The sequence below is a fragment of the Centrocercus urophasianus genome, unplaced genomic scaffold (assembly GCF_019232065.1).
Source record: "Centrocercus urophasianus isolate 14NV4802_14NV808 unplaced genomic scaffold, USGS_Curo_1.0 seq_14, whole genome shotgun sequence".
Lineage (NCBI taxonomy): Eukaryota > Metazoa > Chordata > Aves > Galliformes > Phasianidae > Centrocercus > Centrocercus urophasianus.
In genome coordinates, this window is record NW_024884586.1 from 36,650,797 (window position 1) to 36,663,295 (window position 12,499).

General features: G+C 41.9%; 1 protein-coding gene across 4 annotated transcripts in view; it reads right to left on the reverse strand.

Moving 5' to 3' along the window:
- FOXN3 (forkhead box N3) overlaps positions 1–12,499 on the reverse strand; it is a 115,141-nt gene that overhangs the window by 51,623 nt on the left and 51,019 nt on the right. For all 4 annotated transcript variants that reach the window (XM_042814175.1, XM_042814176.1, XM_042814174.1 and 1 more), the window contains one exon: positions 12,360–12,424. In XM_042814175.1, coding sequence (XP_042670109.1) covers positions 12,360–12,424 — 65 coding nt within the window. The remainder of the gene's footprint in view (positions 1–12,359; positions 12,425–12,499) is intronic.

Genomic DNA, 12,499 nt, shown 5'->3' on the forward strand with positions numbered 1-12,499 from the left:
AGCTCATGCACTGAATAGAGGAGGAGTCTAGCATAAAAAATATATATATATTACATGATTATATAGTAGGAAGAATTGCATTCTGAAGTACACAAAACAGGAGAGATTAAATCTGCATTAAAAGACTTGATTTTTTTTTAGATCAGTCATCTACTCATAGTAGACAAATCATTACCAATAGCTAATTAACCTAACTGACAGACAGCTTTGTAAGGAGAATATATTCTGGCACAACAGCAGTCTGACATGGTTCAGCAAGTGCAGAAGAAATATGACTTGTGAAACCACCACCACACAGCAGCGCAGTGAAAGCTGGGACAAATCTTTGTGTTGGTCTAACAAGAAGAGCATGTTGAAATCTTCCCCCACTTCAGTTTGTCCTGAATTCATTAGTATTAGCTAAATCATGAGTCATTTTGTAAACTTAGTGCTCTGCGTAGAACTGTTCCTTTTCCAGCTCACAGAATCCAAGCGAAGAAGAATGTACTTTAAAATCTGAGACAAGCCAGTTGGATGCAATCAGACATTTCTAAAAACATCTTTAATCCTAACCACAACTCATCTCACCTAGTCCTCAGCACCGTGCTTCTCCTTCCATGAGTCTGAAAGTTGTTTTTCAAATTGCCTAAAATTGAGAATATCTTCCCTTTTTGAGAGGTCATCTGGCTGTACCCTTTGTGGGGCACTCCTGACACTGGGTACCTCAAGGGCTGCCCACAAGTGCGGCTGACCATAGCTCCCAGCTATGTCATCTGAAGCCACAGCCTTCTGCACAACGATACTCTGCTCTTGAACCACTGAGAGGACAAGAAAACTCCAACATGGGGAACTGTATTACTTTAGGATCTGTTTTCACATAACAATCTGCTCTAAGGTATATTTTTTCCTTATTATCATTTTAAACCAATCTTCAATGGAAAAGATTACTGTGGAAGCACTCTTAAGTACTGCCACAACATCAGCATTTCTTCAGATAAATAAAAAGTGATGCCTTTAGTTAGGCTGATAGTTCACTACTACTACTAATCTTAAGCCATTACACACCATCTGTGGATTGCTGAAGAGCCGTTCAGCAGACTTGTAAATTGGGGTCTTCTACATTTTATTTTCCTCCACTTAAAAAATAAATATTTAAGTTTTGCTCTTGCAGTTAACCATGGAGAAGTGAAGTATCAGACAAAAACTCAGGAATGTTTGTTCTGGAAGTTTTGCTCACTATCCTCTCAAGAGCAGGCGCTAGGGGCTACCTGGAAGAGCTTAATGTGTCAGTCTTTGGGAAGCTACCCATGTGAAAGGCAGAGGGGGCATCTCTAAAGACAGCTGGCAATTCATGAAACATTTACAACGCAAATTTCGATACCACTGATCTAAACGCACCTGCAGCTCTGGTTAAGACAGTAACTGCTGATCTTGGCAACACAATTTCAGAAGGATTCATTTCAGAAATCTGTCAGTAACTCCGGGTCTTGTTCTTTAGAAGTCACTGGAGCTTTGCTAATCCAGGGTGACTGAACAGAAAAGCCATTGGAGCCATGACCTTGCAGTACTGCCTAGTCACTGGATTTTGCTCCCATCAAGTTCTGCCCCTTGCCATTTCTGCCTTCAAGCACTAAGCAGTCCATCAGATTGTACTGCGAAGCCAAGGGTTTACTGGGTGCCTTAAGCATCACTTTGAGCAGACAATACCAAGCTGCCTCTCTTGTCTTCTGGTACGAAACTGCACTCTGAACACCCACGTGCACACTGGTTGCCTTTTTGAGATTAATTCCGGTCAAACCATTGAAAGCAAATATCAGTGTCGTTCTCCTGAACCAGTGCTATTCTCCAGACACATCAAATCCTTGCTCAGGCACCAAATTATGTATTTCAGGGCTTGTGTTCTTACACCTACTATGGAGGCTACCTTTGCAGGAAAAGAGTAGGAACAGCTGTATCTGTGCAAGATACTGTACCCTATCAAAAGAAGCCCACAAGTTACAAACACAGAAAAGGAAGTAGGGGAGATGAACCAAATCTATAGCACAAGAAGGGTTACTTTCCTATATGACTACAGATTTATTTTTACATGCTCAATGTATTTGATAACACATTTATATTTAAACATGTTTGTTAAATACACACACAGATATAGACATTTTGTCCACACGGCTGATCAGGCTGTCTGGCCTTAGCTATTTTATCTTTGCCTCTCAAGAGAAACAATTTGCTGTTCTTGTTTCATAAGAAACAACTTATTTGCTAGTATCAGAGACACGAATGATGGAACTCAAAATGTGTTTCACAAAGCAGTATATCCTATTATAAAGAAAAACAAGCGCATTCACATAAAATAAAGAAGCTCTGTTTAAAAGCTTCAGTGCAGGGATGTACTGTACAAATATGAAATTAAAAGGCACACAGTAAGTGTTCTTAATATCCACCTTACAATTGTGCATATGTTTAAAATTCAGGACTGGACTTTCCCACTGCTCCATGAACAACTTTAATTTCAATTTCACCAGATCCTTCTTCTGCATTAGAGAGCAGTGTGATGGACCAGACGTAGAAATAAACATTGTCAGAGAGAAAGTGAACTTATTAGCTTTATTTTCTGCAGTTGGAACCACTGGGAGACTTTGACCTTTATAAAGAACTAAAACTTTGAGGAAAAAAAGCACATAAAAGGAAGCCAAGGATCTTATAATGCTATTTCCAAATTGACAGAAGCTGTCCCAAGATAGCTTGAATATAAACTCACGTTTTCTTTGCTAATCTGTGGTTAGTATTAAAAACATTAACAAGAAGATCAATTACTTCACCAGCTTAAAAGCCTTAAGGTCTTCTGCCAAAGATCACTTACGCACAAAAATGAGAGTTTATTTCCTGCTGATTTGAGAGGATTGCTTAAAGAATGTATCCTTCAGGATGCAAATGAAACTTACCTTTCCTTTAAATGAGAGAGGAATGAGAGGAAAAAGTTTTGTACCTACTGCAGGCTCATGTTCCCAGCCTACTGCCCTGGCAGGTGTACTTCAAACAGACTGACATCGAGAGCGTAAAGGATTAATTGCCCCAGAAGGAGTCCCAGATTCAGTGTCTGGGTTTCTGAACATGCTGTACTTCTACTGATAAAGGGAAAAACCCCACTTCCTTCCCTTTTAAAGTCCCAATTCAGTTTCAAGTCTGCTATAAATTGCAGCAAAATAAAGCGACGTGTGAGAACGAACTTCAGTGACTTCAGAGCTCTGCATACTGTCAAGTGTACAACTGAAGAATTTCTTGTGGTGAAGTTTGATTCCAATAGCTGAAACCAACCGTTTTTTCCACATTCAGCCTAAATAACACACAGCATGAAATGTGCATACTGCTAACCACCCTTACACTTCAAGATACTCTCTAGTTTTCTCTAGTGTTGAAATAACATTAGGCTCACTTAACAATATGCCAATTCCATTAATTGACCATTTCTTGTTGATGCTTAAGAAATGCCTTTTATGGAACCAAAAACCTACCAATCTTTAACCGGCAGTACTGAGATCAGCTCGGATCAGCAGGCAGAAATTCTCTGCATGTTGGAGAGGAACACTGATTGCCAATGCTAACCACAGACACCACAAATGCAAAAAATACAAGACACAATCAGATTCAATCACCGTTGCTGCTTTTCCCATAACTTTCTTCAGTTTACCGGTTGGGAGTCTGCCGAGGGACGTCTCACTGCCCAAGGCAGAAGAAAGTCCTAGCGTAAGAGCTTCTTAAAAATTCCCAGAGTTCTTCTTTTAATTCTCTCAATGTAGCTACGTCTCAAGGAACCTGACATGCTGTCAAGGAACAGCCCAACTTGACAACAGCTTTCCCCGTTCATAGCAAACTATACACTACCAGAACTGCTCAGTGACACAATTGCAAAACTGTTCTTATTTTAGTCATCTCCACGTAAGGCACAGACGTATGTGTCTCTTGTGGCTGTACTCTCAAACAGAATCTACAGTTATGAAAGCCAAGATTACTTCTAATACACGCCACCTTCACAGTGAAGGAATGCCAAACAGTAGCAGGCTCTCAGCATGGAGCATATGCTCCAGCTCATCAGCCCAAAGATCCTGATGGCAACAATCACAGTTCTGGAAATCTTTACATACTGTACCGTGTCCTATGTTACTGCATGCATCCTACTCTTGTTTCTAACCTGCTCAGAGCACTGCTGCTGTAAAGCCAGCACTAGGCCACATCCCTGGTGTGGGCCGCTGATCCCTCCTGCTCCAACCCAGCCTAGCTGGAGGTGGGCCAGCCCCAAATGCCACTGACAGGACAAGTTTGACACATGCTGCTGCCAGACTTCTCTCAGGGACCAAGCCCAGCACTTCTCAATTACCAGCAGCGCCTGGGAGATGCTCACCGTGCCCTGGGCATGCAGAAATGCTGGGCAAGGGCAAGTGAGCCTTGAGTTCAGAGCACGGAGCAGCCTCTGGTGGGAAATGGGGAACACTGGAGTATATAGGCTGGCAAGGAGAAGGGCACTGAGCAGGAGCTTGCTAAGATCAGCTCAATCATTTAGCAGTGCCCCCAGAGCATTGCTACTTGCAGATGAGCTCAGCACTGACTTGGGCAAGGAACCTCCTGCTTCCCCCTCCAGGCTTTGAGCAGCCTCTCCTTTTCTCTCCTACCCCACACTATTAACTGGGGCAGCCAGACCAGGCTGCAGGGATTTGTAGCAGCAGTTTCTCCTCCCTCCCACGTGTACTTCCAAGTGCCATTTTACTGCTGCTCCCGCTGGAGGCAGGGCAGCTCTGTGCCCATGCATGGCAGCATGACTGGCCTGCAGCAGGCACCCACACCCTCCAGTTGTCAGGGAAAGTAAACAAAGGCAGTAAACTCTGTCCCGAGTCACCCAGGAGCAAGAACTTCAAAGTCACTGCAAGCGACTGTTGCAAAATACACAAACTTATCTGCAAAGATAGCAGAAATGTCTGTGCAGATCTAGAAGGCAAGTCACCGAGTTTCAACAGAGTAGGGCTTAAACTTACCTTGGCATACTCTGAAACGTGAGCTAACGTGAACAAGACCTGTCTGCTACACTTCAGTCTTTCTCCCCTTCAACTTCAAGGCCAAAAGTGGCTCAGGAGTTCTGCACTTGGGGACCACAAGCAGGCAGCTGCCACACTTTCCTCCTCATGGCTCTGACACACAATAACACAGCCACACTCTGGGCACTTACTGAACCACAGCTTCGGCCACTGTCTTACACACTTAAGTAGAAAAATAAAAAGACTGTCTACATGCTATATTCCTAATACATAGCACTCTGTTTAGAAGTGTACTACGCAGAAAGCAAACAAAAATGTCATGCCAAAGTGACTGTTTTTGTAAGGATCACTTCAAAATGCTGTCTGTGGCTGGTACTGTCTGTTGAATGCACACAGTGTTTCCAAACCCGCACACAAACATGAGTCCCTGCCAGCACCCTCAGGACTCCAGCAGCCCAGCCAGGGCTTTACCCACTTTCTCAAACAAAGGCAAGCTCTGCTGTTCAAATTACTCCCTTTGGGATGTGCTGTACAACCCCTCTGACTTCATTTTACTTCTCTGGTAATACCACTGCAAACACACTGAATGCTAATAATAAATAAATTATTCAAATATTCTGTCTCCACGGAGGCAGCATGCGAATCATCTTCCTGAAAGGGAACTCCTGAAGAAGCTGTCAGGTCCCCTTCACTTGGCAAGGGGGAAGCTGATTTAAATAATTATGCACTGTGAATGAAAACTGATTTACTGTAACAAGATAGTAGCTTTGCTGTTAATTCAATGGGCTGACCAAAGCCAAGACTTCAGCAAATGGAGAGCATTCACAGATACCACAGTTGAAAGGAGGGTGGGGACAGGTGCTGAGAGAAGAAAAATTTGAAGAGAAAACATGGTGAAATCACCAAGTTTGGTGCTCCTCTGATGAAGGGGGAACACTGCTGAACTCAGCTGGATACTCAAAACTCCAGATCTCCACAGAACAGTCATTTATAGAGATGAGTCAATTTCCAGATGTATCTGTAAAAGTAAGGAGCCCAATGGCACTTCAAGAGAAAAAAGCCACTCCGCAAAAGCTAACAACCAGCACTGTTATAAATGGTTAAGTTCCGTGCTGCTTAAGGATCTCCCATTAGTGAAGCATGACAACAAGATACAGAGCCAGTGTCTGCAGACTGACAGCTCTGGGCATTGAGAAGTACTGTTGTTACCGCCCTCATTTAACACCAGGAAACAAATTACAACCCCACTTAGAAGTACTCAGATTGCCGGGAAATATGAGACTCCCAAATAAATGTTAGAAAATGAATGTTCAGTTAGACTTCAGCATAAGCATCTTGCCCAAGGTATATTATAGATCAGAGCACCTGAATCTATCAATGGACTGCTTTGCATCCCCTTTATAGTACTGCGGGCCTCTCTTTTCATGAGAGCAACCTTAAAGTATTTGTAATAGAAATGTTACCTTGCCTTGTTGTGTTTCCTTTGCATTCTAGGTAGCAGAAGAAAACATTTCTATCCTCTAAGTCTTAAGTTACATGCACATGATGCTTACTTTTCTTGTAATTCAGCCCTCACCAGCCCCTGTCCTCACCACCTCAGCATCTGCAGCTTTGCATCCCAGGACCGTCTGCACCTTCCCCACTGTCTCATATTGTACCTGCCCTTCTCATGCAATAGGAAGAGTGGGTGAACTGAATTTCCACCTCTACTAAGAAGGGACCATGGTCCCTGAGGCATTTGCTGATGGATGCTGAGGTATGCACCCCAACTTTTCATGGTATTAGAGAGAGAACCCAGGCATCTTCCCACAGCCCTTTTGGCAGCTTCCATCTTAAACGTACAGGGAGCAAGCCCGCCCAGGCCTCTCCAGAGAAAAGTCTGAGTACCGGCTATTGGCAGCACTTTGCAGAGAAACTGGTCCTACTTCTGTTATGTATTTCCTGCTGTGTCACTACTAGCACAAAAAGCAGGCTGAACATCTTGATTTACAAGAGAAGACAATTCTAATTTAGCCTCTATAAGGGAAACCAGGAACAGTTGCACCCTTTTTCCTCCTCCCACTGGCTTACTTCCACCTCAGTAACTGCTTCTATTAATAGCCAATACTTGGAAATGTGAAGTCCCAAACCTGCTCTCTTATTTTCTCACAATGATTCACTCACTGGACAATGGATTAAATGGGCAGTTTGCTCATGTCAAGGATTCCCATGTTTACTAAAGAAGGAAAACATCTCCGTATGAATGTGCAGGTGTGTTTATGAATGTGTTCCCCAGCTCTTAAATGGGTCCTCTCAGGACCAGTCTGCAAACGTTTTGAACAAATAAACTTTCTAAATGAGAGATACAGGTTTGCTCTCTCAAATATATTACCATGCTTTGGCCATCTCCAGAAAGTCTTATGTTAAGTCATATCGGAGATCAATACATTAAAACGTGAAAGCCACCATCTTTGATTGAGGGAATCGATGGTCAATGCCCCGTCTGCAGCAGCAGTGCAGCAGTGACCAGTGTTTCCAATGTCTGCTCTGCAAAAAAATCCAGCTTCTGTCTCCTTCTGGTCCTGGTGATATTTGCTGGCGTGTTCCATCTCCCTCCTTCAACAGCTTGCCACAGGCAGTGCCCACCGTCACCAGCTACAGCAAGGGCAGCTGGACCAAGGCTGGTTGTGCACACATTGGTGGAAGCATCAGTCAGAGATGGAGGTGTCTCGTGGTGAATGAGGATGCCTGTTCTCGCAGCTGGTGGTACACAATTAAACCAGCGAGTGAGGCCCGGGGAAAACAACCCCTGCTTTTTGGGGCTTCCCAGCCAGGTGAGACCAATAGGACTCCTCACTCCTTCCCTCTCATGCTTAGCGAATGGGAGACGAATTTGTCAATCTTTTTTTCCCCTTTCTTATTAAAAAGGTTTCACTAAAGGAAAGCTCACTTAAAGGATGGCAGCTCACTGAATGCAGCAATCCTGAGTGCAGATGTAAGCCAAGGTCCATAAGAAACACTTGACATCTCTAGAACAACAGTATGTGACTTTGATGTTGCATCCACAAGCAGCAGATTTAAATAGTGCTGGTCATCAGCAAAGCAAGTGGATGAACTTGCTCACAATATAAGCAGACTGTATGGAGAGATCACAGCTGTACCCCCAGCTGACCAGAACTGGTGGAACATTGGAAGTTCTGTACTAACATGCAGAAGGACTTCTATATGATAAGGTGGTGGAGCACTGGAACATCTGCTCTGGATCTCTTCTCTGGAGATATTCAGGACTTGTCCAGACACCTACCTATGCAACCTATTGTAGGGCATCTTCTTTAGCGGGAGGCTTGGACTTGATGATCTCTTGAGGTCGCTTCAAACTGCTGTGATTCTGTAAAGCTGAATCTGCACTCCCAGGTGGCAACCCAGTCACAGTGAGGAGAACCATCTCTGCACCCTGTCTCATGAGCAATAGCACACAGATGACCCAGGGTCACTTCCTTACGCTAGGAGACGAAGAGTCACTCACCCTGCTACCACAAAGGTGTGCTTTTGATGACCTTTGGCCAGAAACCTAAGACCCAAGAAGTGCATTACACCTGGCACACACATGCTTGCCTTAAAGCACAGAGTGCTGCCATTGTGCTGACCAGCCATGGGGTTCCTGCATCTCCCAGGGCAGCTTCTGCAGCTCTTACACTCCTGCTACAGTCCTCTGCAGAGTAGGAACTGCATCCAAAAACATCCACTTTCAAAGCACAGCGTCCTATTTTCAGGACAGCTGTAATTATACCCACAGGCACCATCACTGGACACTTCCTTGAAACTCAGTACAGAATAAATTTGATACAAGATTTGATACAAAGTAATACGTTGTGTTTAGTTTTAGTGTGAGAACAAATAAAAGAAAGAACAGTGAGTTCCAAGTGTGATTTTTTTTTTTTTTTCAAAATGAAAGTTTTCTCTTCAAGAAATAAACAAAAGCTCTCCACAGACCTTCACAGACCTTCATCTTACGGCTGACACCTGGCTCGGAAGCTCTCCATAGACCAGGCAGATTTTCTTACACAGGTGGCACTCTCACAACTGAAATTTATGTATGACTGCTACTAAAAGTTATGTTAAAGATGCATTTTTAATTTTTTCTGGGAGATTATTACATATATTGAGAGCAAAACAGTTTTATTATTGCAATTGGTTTGTGAACAATTGCATCCTCAAGGCCATATCCTAAGCTTAAAACTCAAGATCCACGCATAAAACAGATCTAATCTGAACACAGTGCATTACTTTCAAGCCTTCCAATTAATGAGAATACACCCGCACCTATCTCACCCAGCACAAGTTCCTGAAGAGTTTAGTACACATCTACATTAAAGACTTCTTCATGTCAAGCATTTTATGAAATAAGAAGAGGTATGTGAAGACAGATGAAAACAGGAAAAACCAGTGGGAACAAAAGCTATCAATAAAGAAGGTGAAAAAAAAAGCTATGACTTGAAATAAACACCACAACACGTACAATAATGAGTTACAAATTCCTGCGTAGGAAAGGTAAAGCAGTAAGAGCAAAATGCTGTATTTCTTTGTCTTGGGAATCCTGAAGGCCAGAATGCAGCAAGCTCCTTGGATGTACAAATCAGCTCTGAGAGGAGGAATTAAAACCTGGTACGGCTGGTGTCCTACCTGCATTACATACTGCATGGGGATTCATGAGAAAACCAAAGAGCAAAACTATACTAGGGTACAATTCTCCTCTAGTAGAAGGAGCTCACCATTTTTAATAGCACTCATAACTTACTCAACAGTAGATTTACTATTTGTTTGTTTTGATATGAAAGTTAATGCTTGGAACCGCAGTACCATGATCCTCATAAAAGAAACTGAGGTAGCTATCTCATACCCAATAAAATTACAGTCAAAATGAACACAGCACGTATATTTTGGGAGATGTGTTCGAAATTATTCAGCAAAGTACAAGACAGAAAGGAACGGAGAATTAATCCTGCTCACATCAAAGACTGTAAGGACACAGAATTGCCATAATGAATTTTAGCACCCATTTCTCCTCATTTGCAGTTTTGAGGTACACAGATAGCTGGTTTCTCCTGATCCTTGGAGAAGTACATTAAATCTTTCACTATGGCTGAGTTTACTTTGCCAAACAGGCCAAGTATACAACAAATAGAAATCAGGAGTGCTTGCTAGTCTTCCTTGGCTAAAAAAAATAGTACTTTAACAACTCAGAAGAAATGTGGTATGACAAGCACACATATTACATTTACTAAAATTTCAGAATTATTCTATATTATTGTCTGTAACACTCACTGAACTTTCTTTTCACAAGTAGCAAAATACTTATTGAGTAAAATTTGTTACCTAAGCTTTTGCCAATCAAACTGCAGTGATATAACCTGAAACTGGTATGTAAGTCAACGTTTCATTCCTTCATTTGAATTAAGCACTGGCAGAAGAGACATAAGATGGCCATGTAAGGTGGGTCTTCACAAATCTCTCCACCCCGTCACCTTCAACCTCCCTGCAGAGCTAGCATTCCTCTACACAAGTCCTGTGGAAAAGACAGAAGCAGCAAAGAAGTGGATTTACTATTCCCAGGCAACTTGCTGAAGTCTGTGCATGGAAGACCTCATTGTTGGGACAAACAAAAGAAAGAAAGGAAAAAAAAAACCAACCAACTTTGTTATATTGCTGTTTTACAATCATAACCAAGTACTAAAAGACAACATTCAGAAGTTTTATCTTCACACTTTCATCCTAGCCTCACTGCTGGGTCATGCATTTGAATTGGTTCGCTTTTACACTTGTAACAGCAACTCAGGATGCCAACTCACTTACAGGTCTTGAGGTTAGTTGCTTGAAAAAGCAGTCATCTCCCTCTTTTTCTCTATTTCTTTAACATGAGGTGGTGGGTTTTTTTTCCCTCTTATTTAAAAAGACATAGAAGAGTAGAAGAGAGTGGAGAACAGCACGCTTTTTTATTGGCAGAAGGTTTTGAGCAACAACTGAGGCAGCGAGGACTACAAAAATAGCTGTACTTCACTCCTAGACATCTTGCATCATATGAAGAAGTAAAACACAGCCATACAAACCTGACAGAGCAGCTTACATTTTATGAATTGAAATCACAAAAACCATATATGTGCAAGCAGACATTTAAAACCAGAACTGTTGAACATCCAAATGAAACCTATCTATTCACAATAGTTGCTTTTTTTCTTTAAAAAAGGAACCAACAACAAAATTTCAGGACTGCAAAGACAGCAAATCCACCCTACTGAATTCAAATTCAAAGGCTGCCAAGCTCTACAATTTATACTGTTAAGAAATAATCCAAGTGCCTTAATGTATCTAAAATACGTATGAACAAATCTCAGCATAAGTATTAGATAATAGAATGATGCAAACTCCTAGATATGTGCAAGGAATCAGTTGAAAAATATTTTCAGGTGAACAACAAATGCTGGACTAGGTTGGTGTGCAGAAGGTGAGCAGTGCTGCCTGCCAATGATTCACCTGTGGGCCTAGTTACAAGTAAGGTTTCATTTTAGGTAACTCAGATAAATGTTTAGAGGACATTACACAGCATTTTCTGCCAGAAAAAAAAGCCATCATGTGAATAAACACAAAATTAAGACACTTCATGGACAGCTGCTGGCAAAGACTTTAAAATTTTCTTAAATGGTCTTAGTTACTTCTGCACCATACACAAACGTATAGAGTCTGGAGTAACAGCCTACTGTGCTCTTAAGGCACTTCCCATAAGAATGACAGTAGTTCCATGTGTTCAGCAGCAGAAATATAAACACACTTTGCAGTGAGTAATGGTATTATCCATCTAAAGATATTTCAAATTCCTCTGCAAACATAAGCACCCTTACACACGGTAGCTTTCTGGAGACAGATACTCCGCTACTGCTTATCTGCTACAGCACCCCTACCTACCTTTGGGCACCTTTAGGTAAAGCACAACCAGGGGGTAAAAGAAAGGACATCTCCCAAAGAATGGCCCTGCTTCACACAACTAAAAGCAGTGTTACTGGAGCATTTCATTCTGGACATCCTTTATTCCACAAAGGTTAAAAAAAAAAACACAAAAACCCTTTGCCATACTATGCCGTAAGCAAATTAATAATCTGAGGAAAGAAACAAAGCAGCCATTTTTATAGACTACACTCACTTTACGTAGTGAATCATCATTTTCAAGGCACCAGATGCGCAGTAAAGGAAACAGATCAAAGGAAACAAAAACAGTTGGTTACTTGTTGCCCAGTGAATATTACAGAAACTGTCCAGTTTGCAAGCAGAGGTATAAATTAAGTAGAACAGTTACTCCAAGACGTAGCATCCATCACCTACCTTGCAGAAGAGCTCCATTTCTCTTGAAAAAGGTGCTTCCTGGCCAAATGGGTGGACCTGATGTGCTAAAGGTAATAAGAAATAAGTGTAAAGAAAATCTCATTCACATTAAATAATTATAAGTTACTATTTATACGAAT